General features: G+C 43.2%; 1 protein-coding gene across 2 annotated transcripts in view; it reads left to right on the forward strand.

Annotated features, from left to right (window-relative positions):
* The window catches only part of VAV3 (vav guanine nucleotide exchange factor 3), a 1,147,877-nt gene that overhangs the window by 389,406 nt on the left and 732,102 nt on the right, over positions 1-26,369 (forward strand). For both annotated transcript variants that reach the window (XM_085602242.1, XM_085602243.1), the window contains exons 3-4: positions 7,193-7,251; positions 22,319-22,387. In XM_085602242.1, the coding sequence (XP_085458368.1) occupies positions 7,193-7,251; positions 22,319-22,387 (128 nt within the window). The remainder of the gene's footprint in view (positions 1-7,192; positions 7,252-22,318; positions 22,388-26,369) is intronic.

The raw sequence follows: 26,369 nt of genomic DNA on the forward strand, positions 1-26,369 counted from the left end.
ATTGTATAAAACAGGACATTTTTTTCATTGAAGTGTAAAGTCCAGGGTTTATATTTACAGAAAGTTTTAGATTTGTTAGTAAATATAGAATTCAATCTTGTGTACAGCCATCTATTTGTATTTAACAGTAGGGCGATTGTAATATTGGTGCTAACATGGAAATGGTGAGACCCTTTTCCCTCAACAATGGATGAGAGCAAGCTGAATACATGTCATTTCTTTTGAAAACATAGTTTAAAAGGGAATCTGCAAATATTGCCATTCCTCAAGAGAACTGGCCCTTTTGACAAAAATGTAGCATGGCTGATCTGTTGATCTAGATGGAAGGCATGTCCAAAAACAATGGCATGAGGTACGCACATCGTCAGGCTTCCAATAGAGAGGTGTAGTTCATGGACTAAATAGCCCTTTCTTTATAGCCTTGCTTTGGATTATGGACCTGCTTCTAAGGCAGTGGTTCCTGGGGCAGGGCAACAACTGTAATTAGAAAAAACGTCCCCAGGCAGCCTATCTGTTCAGTTTAACAACTCAACAATCACTCATTAAAATACATATGTGGCCCAGAAAGCAAAATGTGATCCAATTTAGCATATTGTTTCTTTATTACTTATTTATTTATCTTCTTAAATATATTCATACACTACATTGAAAATTCGGTAGACATCTTATATTTCTTGCCAAGATTGTGCACACAATAAAAAAAAAACATTATTATAATATCATTTCGGTTCGATCACACCTGTTAAAAGAGTACTAATTCATTTTATGAAAACTCATACCTAATACATATTTCCTCAACATTTCGACGAACTAGTCACTTTCTCCTTCATTCATACTCAAACATCATTTTGACACTCGTAAATTGCATTACAGCAATAAAAGTAGAAATCAAGATGGGTCTTCAAAACAGCATTAGGCTGTGTATTAGTCTGTATACCATATCATGCAGACATGAACCTATACCAATTTCTCCATCGATTTACAATTATCATGTCCTAATATGGATCTCTTATTTATGTTAAAAATTTACTTTTTTTATATTAATATAATGTCATCAATGTCATAATTTTTATACATCCAATAAATTGCGTGTATTTTTGCATAAATGAGAATCTACGAGTGTGTCGGCAAACAACTGCTGCTTTCTTCAGCATAGCCACATAAAGAGACTCTTCATCACTTCTAAACCTAAAAACAATGATAACAAAGCTTACTGCGTCGCACATATACTATCAACATATATACAAAACCTTTCCATCAGGCCAGGTGCTTGTGTGTCACCACGTGCTCCATTAATCATCCTGCTCACTTACTTGTGGAGAAATCTACATCATATCCAATCAAGATGTTAAATAATGTTTCTATTGTGCGCCTTCATTTCTTATAGCATACTGCTTCTTATAGCCCTTTATCAAAACATATGGTACGGCCAAAATGGGGGAGGTCTGCTAAGCCTAGAGAATCATTTAAAAGGGCGGGCTGGCAGGTCCAAAACAGGGATTGAATGAGTACAGCCCCACCTTAAATTAAAAACAAAACCAATGGGTAATAGGACCTTTGTATAAGACACCCCTCTGGTAGGCCTTCTGAGCCCTAAAGGCAGGGTGCAACACATGACACAGATAGGACATGTGCTTTACATGTCCTTACAGTAAAACAAGTGATCAGCCGTTTTTTACTGTGGAAAGGCTTGGTTGCCCAATTGGCCAGTACAGGATTACACAATGATCTCTCAGCTTTGCTGACTCCTGAACAGTGCAACCAAAAAGGGCACTCCAAGGTATCAAACACCTTTTTACATTAAGCCCGACTTTATCTCAAGTAGAAATTAATGTAACTTGTTGCAGTGTGCAGCTGTAGCAAAGCTGCCTCTTGGTTGTCTTTAAAACTCTTGTGCCTTACTGGGCACATATGGAGCCTGCTCCACGAGACAGCGTTCTGCCCTACTGGAGAAATGTTCCAACGACTCTCAGGAAGGAAACCAATGAGGGATTGCAGACCAGGAAGGTGTTACATCCCTCCTGCAGGAAGCCACCAAGGTGTTAGCCCCAAAAGGCCAGCTTCAAAAGTGTAACTGCTTTTGAAGAGCAGAATTGAGACACCAGGGAGGAGGACTGCCCCATTGTTTAGGTAGACATGCTGGCACGGGGATCGGAGAGGGTAAACCTGTTGCCAATCCATTTTCCCCAGGGGTGGGTAGCCCTGAGGTAGCCACACTCTGTGGTTGGGCTAGTGAGGTCAGAACAGCAGGAGAGGGGTCTCACCATATTGGGAGTGGGAAGAATGGTGCATTCTGGGATAGCCAGATGCGACACTCCATAGGAAGTGGTCATCAAGTGGGAGGGAACTTGGTAGACCATTGGCTACAAATCACATCCTGCTCTGAGGGCAGTTTCCAAGCATAACAACTAACCCCTGGCACTCAGACCTCAGATCTCACCCTACTTGGAAGAAGGACTGCCCTTATGCACCGAGGGACCAGCAAAGAGAGGCTGCACTGACGAGTACTGCACCTGGTGGCTAACGAAGAGCGGGACTGTGCCTGCCATGTCTTGCTGAGAGAAAAGCGTCTCCAGAGCCCAGTCAAGCCAAAAGAACTCCAAGGGTCAACTGACTTGTCCCCTGTTCGCGGCACAGGCACATAACAGCTAAAGAAACCTGCTGGGGTAATTCAGCAGCCCCAAGTCTTTAACCCGCTATCACCACCACCGTGCAGCAACAAGGACCAAAACCTGATGCACAGCACTGCACCCGAGTTTGCTGAACGCGGGAGTGCAGTTAGAAAGTTGCTTGCAACCTCAGAATGATAATTATCAACCCAGAAAAGATTCACCTTTGACCACATCAACTGGTGACTGGTAGTCCAGTGATGACTGGACTTTGGCCACACCTTAGAGGACTTCTTGGGATGTCGACCCTGCAAACAGGGATAGTTGTTTTGGTGCTGTTTAAATTCTTAAAACTTGTTCCTCTTTGCAAGTCTTGCTGCTCAGTGCCATAGCTTCCGAGGGCTGGTCTGAGTGTTTTCCAGATAAAATCTACTGGATCTAAAGAGGTTGGTAAGTGTATTACACAGTGAGGTCACCCACCACTCCATATAATACACCCATTTCCTCACAGACCCCCACCAGAATGGCTTGACGGATGAATTAGTTGAATGGACTTGACAGTGGCTGCTCATCAACTTTATGCCACCTGTCCACTTTTATGAGTTTAAACTGGATTTTCCAGCAGTTCACTGAACCTTTTTGGATGTTGACCTGTGTGGACCCCTTGTTGCAGAACTGTGCCCAAATTATGGAGCTAGAGTTCTACCCATTTCCTAAAGGCTGGGACTGAGCCAACACTCTACTGAAGCACTGTTTTCCCTCTGAGATGATGATACTTCCATTACCCAGCACGAGGTCTACAGTTAGCCCCAAGGAGTTCTGCATCCACAGACCGTCTGAAGCAGACTGAGTCCAGTAAACCACTCACCATGAAGCAGCGACAATCTCCTAAATCACTGATAATTTCACAAATCTGCTGAGTCCCTTGACCATGCCAACCTAGATGGGCTATCTGAGAGATTAATGCTGCACATGTAGTTCAACTGTCTGGCGAGGGCACCCTGTTTTGCACCAACCTTTATTATCTGTATCTATATATTCTGGATCCCTTGACCTTTGTCAAGAAAGGCAGTCTAGCAGCCGGTTGGTTCACCAGCTATTCAGCTCCAGGGACCTTTACCGTCTGCTTTGAGCTCAGTTTGCTACCAGACAGGTTCCACTATGTACTAGGTGCCATCCCTCAGAATGTCGTATACGTGTACAATTGCCGACAAACTGTCCTTTTGCCATAAAAGTAACTATGATACTTGTTTTTGTATTTGTTACTCGTTGCCTAAATCCAATACTCACAACATAAATTTAGGTTCTCAAATGTATTAAAATAACCTAAAATATGGATGTAAAACCTTTCTGCCTAGGTTTACTGTCCTATATTTTGGTTTAGAGTTTCATAAAATATGAACTCCAGACACTGTATCTGTCTGTTGTATTTTGGTTTTTTTTAGTTTCCACATTCTGACATGCACAAATATTTGAGCTTTGTTAGCATTAGTACTTTGCATTCATAGTATACTGTGTTTAGCCCGGTTTTATTAGTGCATTATGTTTTACATCTCCTTTGACTGTATTTAAAGATGTTAACCAAGATTACATTCTCTTAGCGAAGTCAGCAACTCATTATGCCATTACTGTATAATGAGTATTGTATTTGGTATGAAGCAATATTGTGTGCTTTCCATTCGATCTGAAGTGGTAATGCCATAAACATAAATAATCCTGTGTTGTATTGTACCTACGCTCGTCCTACATTTGGTTTTTTAGGTTAAGCCTTAAACTGCTCACCCACGTCCCCCCAGAAGGTCAAGGGAGATTAAGTGACTACCATCTTTCTGTTGTGGACAGAGTGCCTTGAGGGCTGTGGGCTATTGACCCTGAACATTTTTGCATTTAGAAATCTCTGTGACTCCTGCAGTTACCCATTCTACGGCAACTGATCTGACAGTGGCCATACAGTTGACTTCTTCTTAGGTCTCTGTGATCCTGCTGTGGTAGTAACAGAGAAGAAAGAGGAAGAGTTGAGATTTGGTGAAGAGAAAGAAGAAGCGAGATTTAGTGTGATTTCTGGAACTGACATTGGTGTCTTCTGGAATCTAGCATTATCATTTGGAAGGAACAAAAAGCTGAATTGGTTGCTCAAAACCTAAGAGGGCAAGAAACGAATATATGATGTTACTTAGCATACCGTTACTCCGCAGCTATTTACTTTGAAGTTTTTACTTCGCAAATACCTTTACTACGCATGATTTTAGTGTGCATGCTTTTACTTCGCAAATATATACAAATACATAAAAAATGCTTTTACTTCGCAGTTAATTATCACGCATACCGTTACAACGCGTTATTGGTACTTTAAAACAAAAAAATTATCGTAATAGTAACCTATCCCCTGGCACGCACCCTGAACCCTAAAAATACCCCCTACACCCCAAAACCCTATCTCACCCTGACCGCTAAAAATATCCCAGTACCTCAAAACCTAAATGCACCCTGAACCCTAAAATTACCCCCTACACCCCAAAACCCTAACCCACCCTGACACCTAAAATTACCCCAGCACCCCAATACCTAAATGCACCCTGAACCCCCAAAATACCCCAGCACCCCAAAACCTTAAACGCACCCTGAACCCTCAAAATACCCCATGCAACCCAAAACCCTAACCAACCCTGACCCCTAAAATTACCCCAGCACCCCAAAACCTAAACGCACCCTGAACCCAAAAAATAACCCCAGCACCCCAAAACCTTAAATGCACCCGAACCCTAAAAATACCCCCTACACCCCAAAACCCTAACCCACCCTGACACCTAAATGCACCCTGAACCCCAAAAATACCCCAGCACCCCAATACCTTAAACACACTCTGAACCCTCAAAATACCCCATGCACCCCAAAACCCCTAACCCATCCTGAAACGTAAAATTACCCCAGCACCCCAAAACCTAAACACACCCTGAACCCCAAAAATACCCCAGCACCCCAAAACCTTAAATGCACCCTGAACCCTAAACTTACCCCTTACACCCCAAAACCCTAACCCATCCTGACACCTAAAATTACCCCAGCACCCCAAAACCTGAGCCCACCACAAACCCCAAAAATACCCCAGCACCCCAAACCTTAAACGCACCCTGAACTCTCAAAATACCCCATGCAACCCAAAACCCTAACCAACCCTGACCCCTAAAATTACCCCAGCACCCCAAAACCTAAACCCACCCTGAACCCCAAAAATACCCCAGCACCCCAAACCTTAAACGCACCCTGAACCCTCAAAATACCCCATGCAACCCAAAACCCTAACCAACCCTGACCCCTAAAATTACCCCATGATCCCCAAAACCCTAACCCACCCTGACCCCTAAAAATAACCCTGTACCCCAAAACTTTAATTTGCACAGTAACTCCATTATGCATAGTAAGTGCATGCTAAGTAATGGAACATGCGTAGTAAATGCTTGCTAAGTAATGGCATCTGCGAACTAAAATATGCGTAGTAATGGTAATACGAAGTAATGACCGCGTAGTAAAGGTAGAATACCCAAGAAACAGCAAAAGACGGATACAAAGAGAATGTGGGCTGTTCATGGGTGCGAGATATGAAAGAAAGAGAGAAATAGAATGGGAGAGATATAAAAGAAAGAGGGTCTTTGCATAAGGAAATGCAACCGAAACAAGGAAATAATTTTTCTGTTTCAATATCCTGTTTCTGTTGGATAAAGAAACCGGGAGATGAAGGTGGTGGACAAGAGATCCTTAGGTACAAAAAGGAGTCCTCAAACCAAAAACACTTCCCCATTTGCATGGCACTCTTCCATCGTTCCCACAAAGCTCAACTTTGCCCAATGAAGAACCTCCATCCTCGGTGCTATTGACCCTGCCTTGTTGTTTCAAAAATCTAATCCCGCAGCAGATAAAAAAGCAATCAGGAGACTTCTGAGCAAAATAAAATGAATGTTAAAACTACAGAATGGCTTGTGAACATCTCTGTCTATATACAAAGGAGAGAGGTATACACTTCTTTCAGGGAGCAGAGGTACTCTTAACTAGGTCAAAAACATCGCAAAAATGTGGCACATTTTGGAGAAAGGATAGATACATTTAAAAAAAGAAATGTAACTTTATTGAGAACTCTTTAAAAATAAAAAAGGCTTCATAAAGATAGATTGTATTCATGAAGGAGGTGCCCAGACATTTACAGGAAAAAATACATGGTAGTTGGGTAAAAGACTTGAAAGGGGGGTGGAAGTGGATATACAAATAGGTATTATGGTCTTCTTAATGTCACCAATGGGCTGTCATTATAGGAAAAAGATGAGACAAGGCTTGACTGATTGGCTAATGGCACCAGATTCCTCAGATGCCATTATAGAAGCACATGACTACTATTATATTTTTGTTGATATTAGGGCTTTTCTGTAAGCCTAGTATTGTAACAAGAGCCTCCTATATTTTCTGGGTTATTGCTGGCTTACCATCTTAGTGTTAATGGCTTTGTAAAGTACTTGACTTCATGAAGTACAGTCTGTGCATATCTACAAGTCTAAATTACAGCTTATTCCTTTTTTTCTTGTTCCCATTAGGTTATAGAAACACTATCAAAACTTTCGAGAACACCAGCTGCACTAAGTTCGGGAATAAGGTATGATGCTTTTTACCTATGCCATTTACATTCTTAAATCATGATCCCCAATAAAGACTATTGTTTTTCTATTTGTCTTTCTACTTGTTACTGAATTCCCTATGCTATTGAGTGATCTTGTTCACATTGCCACATAACTGCACCATTAAATGTATGCTTCCTCTTCGGAGACATTATCTGCTCATTCTGGTTCTGGTACCATGTATACCCTGGCTACATCCACATCTTCTTTTCCTTTCTCTCTTTTCACCCCTCCAGTCATGTGTATCACATTATCTCACTGTTACTCATCACTGGAAGGTGATACAGTCCCTCCCGTTACTGTCGTCACAAGCTGAGGTCCTGCAGCATCCTGCCTCATCAGCACCTCTCACTGCATGACTCGGGCCACCTTATAGCCAATACCGTAATCTTTGTGCAATCATTTAGAAACCTTGCCATTCTTTTCAACCCTTGTAGGAACATGTTATCCTTCACAACTAATGACTTTACAGCATGACACCCAAAAAACAAGCATTTGCATAGCCAATAGGTCTCGCCTTTGGGAACTTATAAGTGTTTAGCCATGCAACAGTTAATGTTGTTGCACCAAGGATATTGTGCTGCATAACTAAATACTTATATGGTCCCAAAAGCGAGACCTATTGGCTATGCCAATGCTTGTTAGCCTTGTATTGTCATTGCTGCTGATGCCAGGGAAGCCGTAAAGACGCGTTTGCAGCCGGCATGTTAAAACCATTAAACGATATAGTGCTTGGAGGCTGTAATTAAAGCCTTCCGAGCAACAACACACATAACAAGGGGTGTCGACATGGGAGGTTACAAAATGAGACAAGGCGGTACTAAGGTGGGACTACTAAGCCTTTTGACCAATGAACAGCCATAGTTTACAGTGGACAATGACAAAAGCTACTGAAAAATGTGGATGGAGAGTGGTCAGAGCTTCAACTCCATACTCCAACACAGCATGGCTCGCAGGCTCGACCTAAACAACAAAGACAAGCAAGTTGGGCAAGAACAAGGGGATTCGAGGTTGTTGGGGGAGTAAGGGTCAAGAGGGAAAAGGGGGATAGTTTGGGCATACCATCCTTCTAAAAAAAACTAAATAAAACAAACCAAGTGAGACCATCAGTGATTTGGTCTTGAGAAGATTTTTGATATCATAGGACAATTTTCAGGTTGGATTTGTCAACTTAATGAATTCTACTAATTTTGGAAATTTCAAACAACCAGCTAGGTAGTACATGGCCATCAAAATCTATGTGTTTTATAACCTGTTTACGTAGGACAGCGGTATACAGCACACAGCAAACAGTGCACCACATCCAACGGGTGCAGCAGGACAGAAAGCAATGAAAGTGCTGAAGCAAGTTTTTCCATTAGTGAATGAAAACCTTTCACAACAATGAGCAGGCCATACATCTAGCCATGTAGGCTAGTGTAAACGAAGTGTGACTGTGTAGTGCCAATTGCACACACCTATGGCGCTTTCTTTGTTTGGGAATCAGACCATGCACAGAATGCACCTTTTCTCAATCTACAGTTGATCCCTGTTTCTACAAACAGAAGTTTGCTTCTGTAAATCTGTCTCTATGAGGCTGAAAGTATGACCAATTTTAAGCATGAGTAAACATGCTGGCACTGACAGTGCCCTATAAATGATTCTACATCATCACGCATGGAATAGTGTACATTCTTAAGGTGTTAGAGCCACTCCACCTTGGTATCTAGTTATACTTCTATTATGTATTCTACTCTACACCCTCAATAAGATGCTTAGTTCTTGGAAAACTAAATTAAAAGTTAATTGTCACCACCCCACATGTCTGTCTTCTCCAATGCAGAAATGCAACTTTTCACATCTGTTGAAAGGTTTTGTCTCCTTTTTGATTGGCAGAGATCCCAGGCAGTATACACAATATATTTTTCAGAATATGATGCTCTTTCAGGGACATAGACATGAAACTGTGTGGGCAGTGATTAAGGATTTAAGAAAGTGAAGTAGATGAGGAAACCTCTCTGGGCCAAAGCCTAGAGGTGGCCACGAGCGGATTGGTTAATAATATTGATGTATTGAGTAACAGAAGAGCGGACAACTATGGCTCCCAAAACAGCTGTAGTTCATTAAAGAGTCACTTGAAGCATTGAAGGAAGCAGCACCAACAAGTGGCGACGAGAAACACCACTATGAAATTCTGCCGGAAAATTTGTTTACAACCTGTGGAAGATTACAGAGAAACAGAACTACAGCAGCGCCCACCTCTCTGGTCAGTACCTCAAAGGAGAATTAGTAGAATATGTCACTTTCTCATAATGACAACTGTCATGACGTAAGCAGGATTTGTTTTCCTTCAGTTTAACCCATGGAGCCTGAATATCAACATTGAAGGGAGTAATGGCCCTGTACCTAATAATGCATCAATTCTCGTGGCACAAGAAGAATGCCAGGAACCCTAATGCCAACTACCAAAATGGAGAGCCTTTCCCTTTGTTAGCCACTGAAATATAGGCATAATTGTGGTGCTTAAGACTGTTCACACCATGGATCTCAGGTGCAAGTATGTATGCTGCGTTACTGATAGCTATTCCCCTAATCAATTCACCTGTAACTAATTTGGTTTCACATTTTTAACTATGGAAATTCCTACGGTTTCTAATTCGCGCATTGAGCCTGGGTAGGAACGCACAGCTAGCTGTTCTGTTGTTCTTAACTCCTTACCTTGTGATGATTTGTCGGAGTCTAATATTTTTGAGACGATATAAGTGCAGGACGATATTTATTTAACTTCGATGTTATGATAGACCAGTTTTGTTCGCAGCAGCGTCGGAAGACGCGGAAAGCAGGGACCATGGGCGGACGGGAACAATAACACGTGGATAAATCGTTCGTTATTATCTGCTCTCGCGCAGATTATGTATATGAAAAATGTTTAGCACGCCCCACTCTCTCAGCTGTCTGACAGCTGAATGCGGTCTCGCAGGAGTGTGGCTGTCAGACATCAGAAGAAAAGGTTCAAGGTTGAAAGGGGTCTGTCAAACACAACTCGAACAGCAGTTACTTTTATTTTTATGTTAAGAGAAATGACATACACACATGCCAACCTTGGCAGTGGGCACGGAGCGGCTAGCAGTAAAATACACCTTCCTAGGTTTTTAATGGTTACTCGCATTAGACCCTCCTGGAACTGCAATGCGCGCGGCTTGTTTTCCTGCCAAGAAAAATAGCTTCTGGGGCATTTAGGGGCCCGCAAACAGCACGATGAGCCTGGGAGGAAAAGCCACTTCAAGACAGTGTGCTCAGCTTGAGACCGACATCCGGAGATAAGTTATGAAGTGATAGGAAGCAAACATCAGAGGAAAGCTATTTTATCAGCTAGTATAAATTTGAGAAGTTATGCTTGTATGATAAAGTGACACGAAGGTTTTTTTCAGTTGGACAAACACCGTACTGAACAGAATAAAATCCAAGGTTCAAAAGCTGAGACATGAAGGCGCAGCTGAACAAATACAGTGCCCATTCGCAGACACCAAATGGTACTGGCCGTCTATTCCGAAAAGGGAGTATGGTATTAGCAAAACAAGCTTTGGCAACGCGGCCGCGAAAGTGAAAGTGATCGCAATCGCGATTACGATCGCGTGCAACGGAGGGCGCGCGTGCACGTTCACGTGCACTGTAGCTTTAGGCCAGGCAGCACTTTGAAAAAGCCTCTTTACAAAATGTCTCGGCCAGATCAGCGCAAGCGCTGAATCAGGCGAGACCTAATGAGCATCTGTAAAATCCGTCGACTCATCCCATTCGCTTCTGTCTAAATACTGTTCACCTCACTAGTACTCAGCAGACTTGGCAACTGTAACAGGCTACTCGCGGGCCTCCCTCAATAGCCTTGGCCCCACTCAGACAAGCAGTGAACTTTGGCACCAGAAACACCTATAATCTTCCTCAGCATATTCCCACCTTATCACATCGACACCCAACTATCTGTCTCTCTGGGACAAAAATAGGACTGTGTACAAACGAATAATTCTTGTATTCAAAGCAAAAAAAACGCCTTTTCTTTCCTGCTATATTCCAACATGACCCCTGGGTTGTGCCACCCGTGACCTGCAAGTCACATCCAAGTCACACCCTGTTCCACTTCCAAATTCTGGCCCTTCACCTATTCGTCACCCCTGACCTTCGTTCATCCCTCCCTCCGGAGTTCATGGACACACTGAAATGTTGCCTCCGGCAACAAGACAATCAGGAGTGACTACTCCCTTTCGTACCCCATAACACGGTGTATATGTATATCTTTTCCCTGTATGCCTCCCTGTAGAGAGACAGATACTTAAATGTGTATCTCTAGTCGCCAATGTTATGCACACAGCTGGCTCAATTTATTCACACCACAACTGACCACCTTTGTTTCTTTGGAAGAATGTTTCTGTTTAATGTTTTCGACGCTGAATATACAAACAAACAAACCGTGAGGGGTTAAGCTTCATCTGCCATTGCTTTTCAGGTCTTCTAACAAAGCCTTACATGCTGTGACCCCACCCCCTTACAGGCCGACGCTGTTGTAGTGTGCGTCTCAAGTCGAATTGCAATGTGAAAGACGAGTTCCTGAATACATAAGAGGGATGCCATCGTCTTTTTTCATTAAAGTTTCCATCAGTCGTGCCCCTGCCAGGGAACCTGTTTGCTTATGAAAATGATGGCAATATGGAACAAGCCCTCAGTGATGTGCTACAGTCTTGAGGGATTTCTGCTTCGAACTTAATTTGTGTTTTTTATATCTTGTGACTGAAAATTTCTTTAATAAAATATTCTGTTTGTAATACACAGAACATTTAGCTGCAGGCTAAACAAATGATTTATGGCATTTTAAATTGTGTATAACATATTCATGCTGTGAGGTAGAAACCAGCATGTTTCTAATCAGAATCAATTAAATACTCATTTTCAAATGTGGCTGCCGCTGTTTTGGACTTTTCCCAAAAAAAGAAAAGAAAAACTTTTAGATGAGTATATTTTTCTGGGTTAACATGCCTAAATAACTGCAGGAGTCTACAAAAACTCCAAAATAAAATAAGGACAGTGGCGCTGCTTTGGAACCAAAACCACTCCAGTTGTTTCCTCAGTAATTCAGTATTAATGACTGAGCCAAAAGACTACCACGACTGAAAACCAAATTAGAGAACTCTAGAAAGGCACCATGGTCCAGATATACGACCAATTTTAGCATGCGCAAATGGGTAGCTACTTTGTAATCCATATACAAATGTTTTGTGACCGCAATGGAGTCGCACATGGGAAGGGGTCCCCTTTGTGACAGGCTCTGAAAATATTTTTTAAGGGCAGGCAGTGGTCCGAGGGACCACTACCTGCCCGTAAGAAATTAAACGAAAACGTTTCAGTATTTTTTTTATTTTTTAAATGTATTCCGTTTTCCTTTAAGGAAAACGGGCTGCATTCAACAAAAAAACTGCTTTATTTAAAAGCAGTCCCAGACATGGTGGTCTGCTGAGCCCAGCAGGCCACCATACCTGGGCGGGCCTGCCATTCCCAATGGGCTCGCAAATTGCAAGAGGCTCATTAATATTTACGAGGCTCGCAATTTGCGACCCCATTGTGAATCACAAACAGTGTTAAACACACTGTTATACATGCAAGAAAAGCGCCTCGCAAATTGTGAGTCGCACAAAACTCACAATTTGCAAGGTGCTATTTTGAGCATTGTACATCTGGCTCCATATTTTTTGACGGACCAAGGAAAGTAGCGAGGGTGCCTTGCCCTAACATAAACAGGGGAAATGCAGTGACATGCCCTGCAGTTGGATGGCAAAAGAATCTTAAATGCGATAGAGAGTGCCCCTCGCACCTGGAGCCCCAGTGCCACTGTACCTGCTGCACGAATGTTAGGTAAGCTCCTGGGAATATGCGATATTTTTCATTGTATTTCTTAGTACTGTAATGCTAACCTACCCGAGAGTGCTGTCCAAGGAGACAGTCATGCTTGACTCTCCCAGCAGAGGAAGAAGGAATTTCTGTGGCCCACTGTGCGGACTCCTAAAGAATGCTAAATTATAGGTGTTTACGAACCATAATCCTAGTCAGGGTAAGTCCCAACACACCCTAAATGAAACTGTGCTCACTCTCTGGTTGCTCGGCACAGAGCAGTCAGGTTTAACTTAAGAGACAACATGTAAACTATTTTTGCAACACTTCAAACAGTAAAACAGTGAAAACACCACAAAAACATTCCACACCAGGTTTGAAAAATAGCTCTTGATTTAATAAATAAAACACTACCAAAGTGTCAAAATCCAATAAGTAGAACGAGAGATATTGATTTTTAAAAGAATAAGTGAAAATAACTCCACAAACCACTAAGCGCCAACAACGGACATCTGCTTGTGCTAGACAGGGCCAAAGTCAAAAGTTCAGGCCAACCGCAATGAACCAGGTTGGGCCCGCTGATCAAAAGTACCTTGGTTCGGGCTTTGTTAAAGCCAAAGATCCTGTCGACGGAGAAGCTGCAGAGCGCAAAGGGCGATGCGTTGAGGATGATCCACACGTTCGGTGGTGATGAGCTGGTCCTGGCGGTGCAACAGCGACGATGCATCGGCTCCAATGCAATGCGGAATCTTGGCTTCGATGTCGATGCTGTCGTCGAGGGAGATCTGAGGACTTCACTTGCAGAGCATCACACAGTGGTGGTTTTAAAGGTGGAGTGGAGGGTTTGAGCCTCACAGAAGCAGCGAGGCATCAATTCTAGTCCACGCAAACAGGGGTGATTCACCGGTTCTGATTCGTGCAGTGGTGAAGATGCTTTGGTGCTGACGATGCAAAACCGATGCAGAAGCAGGATAGTTGGAAGTCTTTTATGTCGCTAGGACTTCAGATCAGGAGGCAAGCCAGCAAGCCCTTGGATTCCCTCTAGGTTCACATGATGTAGGCCCAGTCCATCTCAAGCAGACCAGAAGGGCAGGAGGCAGCGGGTCAGCAGAGCAAGAAATCAGTTCTTCCATAGCAGCAGTCCAGCATAGTGGCAGTCTTTCAGAAGCACAGCAGTCCTTCTTCCTGTCAGAGTCTTCACAGGTCCAGGAATGTACTAAAGTGGTAGGGTCCGAGGTCCAGTTCTTATACCCAAGGGTGCCTTTGAAGTGGGGGAGACTTCAAAGAAGGGTCTATGAAGTGCACTTAGGTCCTCCCTTCCTTCTCTGACTCCAGTCTCACTACAGGGGGAATGCAGTCCTTTGTGTTGGAACAGGAAACACCCTATTCAGGTGTAAGTGTGAAGCTGTTCCCAGCTTCTCCCTCCCATCCTCCCAGGATGACCTATCAAGTCACACCTAAGCTCCCATTGTGTATGGCTGTCTAGATGGAATGCACAAAGTCCTCCCCAGATTTGTATTGGAGACAGGCTGCAGGCACACAGGGATAGTAGCAGAAAAATGCCATCTTTCTAAAAGTAAAAAGAATAGTTGATGGACAGAATGATGTGCACAACAAACATTCACCCTCAGTCACAGATCTGGGGTTTAATCCATCGTCTGTTTGTTCACCACAACACCCCAGTCTGGACCCAGACATATGCAAATCAGTCTTGACCCTGATCCTTATGGGAACAGTCCAGCCTGAACTGCCCGCCCAGGTTCTCCCTGAACTGGAAACATGCATCCTGGGAACGGTTGCTGGGTATCATCCCTCATCAGCAAGGCTAACCTGAACTCAGTGGCACAGTGACCACGGGGCCCACGTTTGGGCATATCCTTCCCACTCAGGGCAACAAAAAACCCAAAAAAGAATAGATGATGGACGGAATGATAAACAAATCAAACATTCAACCCCAGTCACAGATCTGGGTTTAATCCATCATTTTTTTGCTCACCACGCCACCCCTGTTTGGACCCAGCTATATGCAAATCATTCTTGACCCTGATCCCCATGGGAAGAGTACAGCTAAAAATGCCAGACCAGGTCGTCCCAGGAACAGAAACATGCATTCTGGGACTGGTTTGGGGCATCACCCCACATCTGCTAGGTTAGCTTGATTCTAATGGCACAGTGAGCACGACATCTACGTCTGGGCATATCCTTCCCACTTAGGGCGACAAAAGCAAAAAGAAAAGATGATGGTCAGAATGCTGAACCAATCAAACATTCACCCCAGCCACAGATCTGTGTTTAATCCACCATTTTATTGCTCAACATGCCACCCCAGTTTGGACCCAGCCATGTGCAAATCAGTCTTGACCCTGATCCCCATAAGAATTGTCCAGCCCGAACTGACAGACCAGGCCCTCCCTGGACTGGAAACATGCATCCTAGGGCTGGTTTTTGGGTATCAACACTCATCAGCTAGGCTAGCTTGAGTCCAGAGGCCCAGTGAGCACGGGACCCACGTCTGGGTATACCCTTCTCACTTAGGGTGACAAAAGCAAAAAGATGATGGACAGAATGCTGAACAAATCAAGCATTCACCCCTAGTCGCAGATCTGGGTTTAATCCATCGTTTTTTTGCTCACCGCAACACCCCAGTCTGGACCCAGACATATGCAAATCAGTCTTGACCCTGATCCCCATGGGAAGAGTAAAGCTAAAACTGCCAGGTCATCCCTGGAAAAGAAACATGCATTCTGGGACTGGTTTGTGTATCACCCCACATCTGCTAGGTTAGCATAAATCTAATGGCACAGTGAGCTCAGCACCTATGTCTGGGCATACCCTTCCCACTTCGGGCGACAAAAGCAAAAAGAATAGATGATGGACAGAATGCTGAACAAATCAAACATTCACCCATGGTCACAGATCTGGGTTTAATCCATCGTTTGTTTGCTCACAACGCCACCTCAGTTTGGACCCAGCCATGTGCAAATCAGTCTTGACCCTGATCCCCATAAGAATTTTCCAGCCCGAACTGCCAGACCATGTCCTCCCTGGACCGGAAACATGCATCCTAGGGCTGGTTTTTGGGTATCAACCCTCATTAGCCAGGCTAGATTGAATCCAGTGGCACAGTGAGCAAGGGACCCACGTCTGGGCATACCCTTCTCACTTAGGGGGACAAAAGCAAAAAGATTAGATGATGGACAGAAAGCTGAACCAATCAAACATTCACCCCTAGCCACAAATCTGTGTTTAATCCACCATTTTATTGCTTACCACGCCACCCCAGTTTGGATCCAGCCATATGCAATTCATTCGTGACCCTGATCCCCATGGGATCAGTCCAGCCCGAACTGCCAGACCAGGCCCTCCCTGGACCAGAAACATGCATCCTAGGGCTGGTTTTTGGGTATCAACCCTCATCAGCCAGGCTAGCTTGAGTCCAGAGGCCCAATGAGCACGGGACCCACATCTGGGCATACCCTTCTCACTTAGGGCAACAAAAGCAAAAAGAATAGATGATGGACAGAATACTGAACACATCAAGCATTCACCCCTAGTCACAGATCTGGGTTTAATCCATCATTCGTTTGCTCACAATGCCACTTCAGTTTGGACCCAGACATGTGAAAATCAGTCTTGACCCAGATACCCATGAGAACAGTCCAGCCCGAACTGCCAAAACTAAGGCCAACAAAAACGACATCAGCAAAATTGGCGACAAGCAGGCAAAAGGTTTGGGGGAAGATCACCCTAAGGCTGAGAGGTCTAACACTTTTTATATATAATAACACTGTGCCCTTTGGCCTTACAAGGCACACTTTAGGGGTGAGTTATGATTAAATAAGAATCCACTTTTCCTACAATGCAAAGGCACTATTTTCCTCCGATGTGTCACTACAGTCCATTTAAACTGCAGCCCAAAAAGAGTTCAATGGTGTTCCTTGCAGACATATATTTTTGTCATGTATATGGGTGGTGCAAATACACACTGCATCCTACATATGACATTTAAAATTCAAACATAGGTGCATTTTCTGTGCCATCTACAATGGTCTTAAAGGGCAGTTAAACAGACCAATAGGATAAAAGCTGTTTTTACCAGTACTATTTAGTGCCAGAGCGCACACACTATGGTACTGAACATCAGGGCCAGAGTCCAGCGAGTCCTATAACCAGCAAAAGGAGAATCAACAAAAATCTGGGAAGATGTAGCAGAAATGGTAATTTAGCTGCAACAATCTGTAAATAGTTTGATCTATAATAAAGAGGAAGCCAAGTTTGCAATTGATGCTTTCAAACAAGCTATGTTTTTCTAGTCGTAATACTTGGTCTCTTTCTTTCTGGAAGTTCAAACGGCTGATTCACCAGGCACAGACTATCTTCTAAACAATTCAAAGTCAGAGTTTAGGTCCCTGAACGCTTCCTAACCTTGGTTCTCCCATACAAAAGGTAGAGTGGATATTTGATGAAGAAATGGGAAGAGGGTTTGCATCTGATCGAACACAAACAAGAGAGATCAGTATTGGGTAGCACATCAGAATAATTTTGGAACGTGCAACAAAATGGTCACTTTAATATGTTGTCTGGCAGGTGTAGGAAAGCGCCTCTTTTGACATGTTTAACCTCCATATTTTGCCTGTTGTCTGATGTGATTTTGAACTGTAATTGCATTGGATTCCTGCTAGAAAGGTCCCCGGTGCCAGATCTCTTTACCAAACCTGTACCACGATTGGCACAACTACAGTTACCTCTGTAAGTCCCGAGTAAATGGTACCCCTGGTCCGCCGCAATCCGTGCAGGTAACAGCGGTGGGGATGGGTGAAGGTGGATTTCGAGGGATGATGCAGAGGGAAAATTAAATAAATAATTAATTTTACCTTGGCATCGTCCCTCAAAATCCCCCCTTACCCGCCCCCACTGCACCACTGCTGTTACCTGCATGGACCACGGCTGCCCCTGCAACATAGGGCATGGGTACTGAAGAGGGGCCTCTGGAGTTGCTGCACTGATTGTGCCACCCCAGGGACCACTCACCAAGGCAATGCTCTCTGCCATTGCAGGCTGCATGTCTTGGTGCAGAGAAATCTGAAGAGTCAAAATAGCACACAGCCCCTACACACATTGTTCTTTTGCTCACCACGCCACCCCAGTTTGGACACAGCCATATGTAAATCAGTCTTGACCCTGTTCTTCATGGGAACATCCCAACCCGAACAGCAGAGCCAGGACTGGACTGGACTGGACTGGAAGCAAGCATCTTGGGACCGGTTTCAGGGCATCACGCCTCATCAGCCAATCTAGCTTGAACGCACCAGAAGCAAGCACCCATCGAGGGACGTCGAGGCACCCGAGACCCACTTCCTGAGTGGCCTACCTGTCCCGAGATCACCTTTCAAAGTTGCCTGCTCCTGACCATGAGGACCTCAAGACTCACGATGCTAGGCTGACCTGTTTGCTTTGCTCCCGGCCCTAACGCCCTCCATCCCGACCAAACAGCTCTGCTCCAATGGTCCCCAGGCCCTTGCGACCTCCTCCCTCTAGGGAGAACCACCGGAATTACCTCTAAGTCCTTATGTGCAGTGCATTTTCAAGTGGCCCCCTTTGTCTTTCTGCACAAGCTTCCAAGACCCCAGAACTCTGCTCCCGGTCAATCCGGGATGCTCCCAAACTTCTCCTTCTGGAACCTTGGACCTGGTCCCAACATCGACCTAAACGAGAAGGTGGACTGCATGCCTGAACTTCTATACATTATTCAGCTTTTTACTCATTGTTGCCTATGGTGAGGATGTGTGCACAGAAGTGATATATTTATCGAGCTTTGCAAAATCATACCGCTGATAGTACCTACCTTAGAACTAAGTCCTTGGTCTTATAAATATATATAACAATTAATATTATTTTTACAAATTGGTCTCGGATTTATTCTTGAGTGTGTGTCTCGTGTATTGCCTCTGTGAGTAGAACAAATGCTTTGCACTACTCTCTGATAAGCCTAACTGCTCTCTAACACTACCACAAAAAGACAGTTAGTATAATCTACTTGTACCTCTGCATACCCATTGGGGATTCCCTGGACTCTCTACATAGTGTACTTCTTTTTATTACACTGTGTAGAGAGCCAGTTTCCTACAGTAGCTTCCTATAGCAGGAAAGACAAAAGTAGAAATGTACAAAAAGTAAAAAGAACAATACTTGATCCTATTCTGAAACTATTTGTAATCAGTTGGGGGGGGGGCACATGCACACATTCACACTCACACCCATGCATTCATATTCACACACACACTCACATAAAGCACTCACTTATAGACGATATTTATACATACATGCACACCCCAAACATTAAATAAAAACATAACATTTACCGTCTGCAACGTGGAACTTCGGAGGTTCCAGGAGGGTTGAGACTGTCCCCTCCTCTAATAAGGTCAGCCAATGAGAAAAGGTGACAGTCCCTCACTCGTTATGGAGTGGGATGGGAACAGTGAGACTGCTGACCCCATCCCATTCTGTGACTAGGTGTCAGTAATAGACGGGCCGGACTGGGAACCCAAAGCAGCCCTGGTCAATTTTGTCAGACCAGTCCCCGTACAGTGCATAGTGAGTACAGTTATCGAGCCTGACCACTACAAAGGGGGGTTTTGGGGGCTTTCCCTCAAGAAAATTTGGGGGAAAATGGTGCATTCCACAACACATTTGCCATATATAATCAATTGTATTAGCTTTTAAAGCATAGTAAATGATTACATTAATGTGTACCAGGATTCAACGATCTTTGTTGGTGCTCTTCAATGATTACTTCACTATCACCCTCCAACAGTGCCTCTCATCTCTCCGTAGCCCCTCTCTCACATGTATTTCATTTGTTTTATAGAATCTCTCATACCATTGTTGGGTGTCGGAGCACTTTACATCACACACACATACAGAGACAATGAATCATACGTGTGTAAATCAGTGTATAGAAAATGTTACATAAGGCACAGGGGACAGCAAGGTGTAGGATTCACACGTCACCCTTACTGGTAGACATTTTTTTAAAGTGCTTAGTCTGGATATGCACAAACTCAGGGTTCAGAACATAACACAGTGGTTAGTGTTGACTTCAATGTTAAAAGTGTATTTCTACCCAAACAAACTATTATTTAGTAACATAAGGAGAATGAAAGCCTGGGGGAAAACATAACTTTCTAACCTGTACCATGAAGTTTGCATGCAGCTCTTTGATGGTAGTTCATAGCTCACTGTGCTAGATAACGATTGTAACTTATGAACTGCAAAGTAATATATGAATCTCTGTGACAAAAACATTAACACACTTAGCTATGCACATAAAATAATGTTCTTTGATATGCATGGTACACGTTTTTTGCAGCGGGTATATTAATCCTCTGAGCTACACTGTATGAGTCAAAACTGCCACTAGGCAAAACTCCCATCTCTATCCAGAAGGAAAATTAATCAGCAGAGTTATCTTGACAGTTTTATTGTTGCCTGAAAACTGCTGGATCTACAAGAACTATGCAGTGCTTTTAAAATAACTGCTACAGAACCCACCCCCACTAACAAAACTAGCCCCCCACCCTTCCAGCTTCCCAGGTAAAAATGCCAGATGCTTGGTACGGCCAGTTACAGGTCCGAGGCCCTCACTCACGCTCCTGCTCATCATGAAAGGGAGGTCTTCCAAGTGCCCACAGGAGCAGTGACATCTTGAGCCCGGTGCGGTTCAGCTCAGGCAGCCAGGCGGCTGCACATTTAGCGCATGTATAGCACCTGCTGCCTGACCTGGACATAAAGAGTGTTCATCAAGCTGACCTTTTTCTCAGCCTGGCAGAGACACTTTATGTCAGGGGGAAAAAGGTGGTGGCATGGTCCCTTCGCCCCTAAGGCCGGGCATGGTCCCTTCGCCCCTAAGGCCGGGTAGCTGCTGCTGGTAGGTTTTACATAGAAGATGAACTTCTCACCTTTGTGGCATTACTAGACTAATCTAATAATCTCATGGATGAAATGTGCCATTACTCCTATATCCCGTCCCTTCTGAAACTTGTATGGTTTCTGCCCATGCGCCTTTTGTAGTTGACCCTTTAGGAAAAAAAAGACCGGTTCTGTCCTGTGTCTTTGTTTACAAGTTTCTGAATAGCTCCGCCTTGAGCTTGGATCACAGTGTTGCTGGGAATTGGGATTATGGCTTCAAGCTGAGATACCTGATGGTCATTGAGCGGAAAGGTGGGATTTCACATATAAGGTCAGTTTATCCCCAATGCTAAATCACAGCACTTGTATGGGTTTTTAAAAGTTATGGTGGGCTTTACAACTGGGATGATAAATTCAAAGAAATGTGTGTTTCCTCGTCACTCCTGCACTTTATAGTTGGTATAATAAAAGATGCTGAGTAGGATAAGAGGCATCATTGTGGATCTAGAGAACGGGGCGACACTGTTGACCAGAAGAGTTTCTTCCTCTTTTCTGTTTCTCCCTATGCCATCCTGAACTATTAGCACTTCTTGCGCTGTCACGTTTGCACCATACATTGAGTTTCATGGACAGGTCAATGCGAGATAAAATGCCTACAGCAGATCTTACCGGGCGGGGAGGGCGGAGTAAATGTCGTTCCAATGTCCCCTCCCACTTTTAATACAATTTTTGCAAAAATGTTATCTTGTCACTATTGCACTTTATATTTGGTATTATTTAGGAGGCAGTGTAAGACAATAGGCAACCATGTGGAACAAGAGGGCATGGGGTGTCAGTGCCGCCTAGAAATAGTTCACCCTGTGCTTGCTTCTCATTTATGCTGCACACGCACTGCTATCGCTCCCTGTGCTGCCACAAGTTCTCTAGGTACAGGTATTGCAAAACAGGCAGGGATGCAAATGAATGAGATAATGTAGGATGAATCTGCTTTCCTGAACGGTGGTGTTGTTTTAATGGCCTGTGAACTTTTTTTATCACGTGTGATGTGTAATCTATGGTTTTAATTAACCGAAATAAATGTGAGGTTATTTGAAAGAAATGTGGGCTTTGTTACTTACAATTTTGTTCAATTAAAAAAATCTTGTACATGTGGGCACCGGTGTGGCATGAGATCTCTTTAAACCACACTGCTGTGGCGGCAGAGAATCTGCATGACATGAGGTGCCCTTTTTGGAATTTATTTCCATTGACAACACGTTTGTATATCTTTCTCCACAGACCATTCGCCACAGAAGAACGCATTGAGGATGACGAAGACATCTATAAAGCGCTTCCTGATTTAATTGAGTAGGTACCATTTACAAAGCAGTGATAACGTTGGAAGCAGCTTCTGAATTAAAGCTGAAGCATTGTTATTGTTTGTTTCTGCTTATTGGGCTGATATGCGGATTCATCAGGAGGCCCTTCAAGCTGGTATGACTACCTTTCAGTAATATTTTCCATGTGAAAAATGTAGTCTGACATTATGCTGTCTGATAATGTAGACATATATTAAGGCTTCCATCATTCTATAAAGAATTGGTTGTAAATCATGTATTGGCAAAACCTATGAGAATTCTCTCATTTCTTCATTAATTGCCTTAGATTTGATGCATGTGAAATAAATAAATTGAAATAAAACAAGTCAATCTGATCATTGCAAGTGGTCTCAGCAGTAACTATATACAGTATGTTAAAAGCGGAATTAATTTTGCTGTCTGGTGTCTCTCCAGAATTAATCTAAGCAGCGACAGCCAAACCAGATGCCTCCTCCCCCCAGCAGCGCGTTTATTCCTGCAAATCTCTTAGGTTTGTGCACCTTGCTTTATTGTGTGGATAGTTGTTTGGGGTACCAGGTTTTCTGTGCAATTTCTTTTAAGGTTCATCTGGATGACCATTCCTCCACTGGCTTCCTATTAGGCAACTCAAATAAAAATACGCTTTATTCGATTTAAAAACAATTAAATCATAAAAGCACATCATAAAAACAAAGACTTAAAAACATGATGTATCAATCCATGTAAGAACATCAAAAATACAATACAGATTTCTTTAAACATCCCTAACGTGAATAAAATCGAGAATCAGTTACGCTGGGCGCTGATTACATCGAGTTTCTAGATTTAACCACCCCTTTTAAAAATATAGCTATATGGCCAGTACTGATTTCATCATCCAAATATTGCAGTTTAACGAATGCAGGTCGACACTGTCTCAGACCATGTGATTTTAGAATGGGTATGATCCATCTCTTCCTGATTATGATGTACAATACTGTGGGGAGATGTCATCGCACGGGCATGGGCACAAAAGATGTGACCATCATTAATTTGGGGGAATGAAAACATGTTATGAAAATTGCCTAGACGCGAACGCGTCAAAAGCATCCTAGCATATATACTCAAATTAAAAGACAAATAAGGTTGTAACCCTGGTTCGGTCTGGATCAGTTGATTAGCACTGAGCGATGATTTCATTATGTTAGAGGAAAATCTAAGCATCTCCAGATGACTAAAACATAGGGACTTTAACTCCTTCCTTGTAATTGAAGTCAAATGGTCAGGTTTATCAAAAAACTCGGGTTGACCCATGTCATACAGGCTTTTTTTGACATACACCAACCAGGGAATACGTAAAACCCCTTGTAAATTCAGACAGTCGTTTATCACATCCCGGTTGAGACTGATGGAAATACCATTCCAGACTTTACACCACAATAATATTGGCTGTATTTTTATTAAGTCGGACACATATGGTAGTCCCAGTTTGGCGTGACAAACATACGTAGCGGTCCTGGCTGGGACAGCTAAAAGACATTTTAAAAAACTGTTCTCGATTTTCTGAATAGACTCTACATTTGCATAGCCCCAAATGCCAGCTCCATACAGTGCAGTTGAAATGCATTTGGCCTTGTAAATTGTCAGTAGATCTTTAATGGGACGCTTGCCTAGCTTCCTAGAAAAATTTAAAAGAGCTCCCACGGCTTTAGCAAAGAGCAATTTTCTGGAATTGATAGCTGGAGTCCACAAACCCCTATTTTCAAACACAATACCCAAATAAGAGAAGGACTTAGCAAATTCCAACCTGTTGTTACCAATAAAAATATCACGGCACTTGGTAGAAGGCTTAGAGCATTTCATTGTAAAAGTTTTGGCGATATTTACATTTAGGTCTAAATTAGACATATACAACACAAAACTTGTGACTAGTCTCTGCAGGCCTAGTGGTGTACGAGCTATTAAAACTGCGTCATCAGCATATAAAAGTACGCCAATAGACCGTTTGCCAACAATGGGTATATCTAGACAATCCCTAGATGGGGTATCCCCCAGGCTATTTATATAGAGGGTAAACAGGAATGGTGCTAGTACGTACCCCTGCCTTGCCCCCTTTCTGACAGGGAAATTATCACTGAGATCTCCTGTTCTCCCATAGCGAACCCTACCCGGGCACCAAGGTATGATTGTTTTAAGAAATTAATTAAAGGGGTTTCCACCCCCATGGCCTCCAGTATGCTCCACAACTTCTGATGGTTAACACCATCAAAAGCCAAACTCAAATCGACAAAACACAGGTATAAACTCCCCTTTTTTGCCTGTGTATATTTCCCCAATAGGAGGCATAAGTTCAAACTCTGCTCCACAGCGCCAAGACCTTGGCAAAAGCCGTACTGAAGCTCAGAAATTACACCGGCATTCTCTGCCCACATTTGCAGTCTATTTAAAATACCGCGCCCTTCTTAAATATCGGGACAAGAATTGATTCCGTCCAGGTCGGAGGGAGGCCGCAAGTACAACAGGCCCGTAGGACCAGAGTAAGCAGTGGGCCCCACAACAGGGGGCAAGATTTAAATAAGTCCACAGGTATACTATCTGGTCCTGGGGCTTTTCCGCCCTTGCTTACATTAATGGCCAAGATTACCTCCTCCGTGTTAAAATCAATATCGATTGGGAGGAAGTTAGACGGAGCAGGTCCAGGATAATCACCCTGGGGGGTGTCATCATGATTACAATATAATCTAGAGAAATGAGACACCGATTGATCCTACCCAATCGAAATTTCAATGCTGGGTAATTTTTGTGTAGCAAGAAACGGAGCGTTCACCGCCCTCCAGAACCCTTTTGTATCCTTGATGGCTGAAGCTTGCTTTAGCGCCTGCCATAGGTCATTCCTTATGACCTCCTTTCGCTCTTTTAGGGACTTTTTATACGCCGCCCTGGCCCTTTTGATGGCTTCCTGATCTTTCATGGGCTGGTGTAGGGTGGCTATCAAGGCTGCATGCGCCTTACTACACCTATGGTCAAACCAGCCTGGCCTATCTTTAAAAGATCTTTGAGGCTCTGATCTTAAGTTAGTTTGTATGGCCTGTGTAATTTTACAGAAGGAGTTAACGATATTGGAGTCCAAGGCGGTCTCATCAAGACAGACAAAAAAATCTGTTTTACAACTAGTCAAAAGTTACTTAGTTAACTGAAGTGAATCTATCCCTGCCCATTTAATAGTGTAGCCATTAACCCTATTGATGGCAATATCTTGTGAGGCCTGTGCAACTCTTTTATTACTCGCTTCAGTTCTCAGACTGGGGTAAGCAATCTTCAGTGGTAGATCACTGCATGCAATATTGACAAGATGTAAGAACTTCAGCTGGTTTCTTAACCCAAACCCTATTCAGATGAAGCATCTCCATGATCTGTGCTCACCTGACTCCCGTCAGTGCTTTAAAAGATAGCATCTTGCTTATAAACATTGCTCTACTTGTGTGTACCAGCTGTGTCCTCATAGTCTTCCAAATGAATGCCTCGTTATTTATATCTCTGGTAGCTAATAGTTTTTAGCTTTTAGTAAATCATTATAACTAAGTCACTGGGTCAAGCTGTTGGATTTGTCTAGTATGATTAATGTACACATCTTCGTGGTGTACCAATAACTAATTTATCTCAATCATACTCTTGTGACTCGGCCTATTGAAACCGCTGATGTGTTGTCCACTAACAAAAAACGTTGTGTCTGGAGAACAACTATAAACGGTGTTAAGTATTTTATTGCACCTGTATTGTACATTTATTTCTATGTCAAGACATACATCAACTGAAGTTCACTGATGATTGCATGATAAAGACCGTGACACTTTAAGTCATCCTCTGCAGTCTTGATTGAGAAAGTAAGTGTGATATAAGCAAATCATTGGATGAATATCTTCATATGGGTTGAGAAAAATGTGAACACTAAAATGTCATTGTTCATAGAGTACTGTCTTGAAGCAGTTCAATAAAATGTACATGCTTACAAT

The sequence above is a fragment of the Triturus cristatus genome, chromosome 4_2 (assembly GCF_964204655.1).
Source record: "Triturus cristatus chromosome 4_2, aTriCri1.1, whole genome shotgun sequence".
Lineage (NCBI taxonomy): Eukaryota > Metazoa > Chordata > Amphibia > Caudata > Salamandridae > Triturus > Triturus cristatus.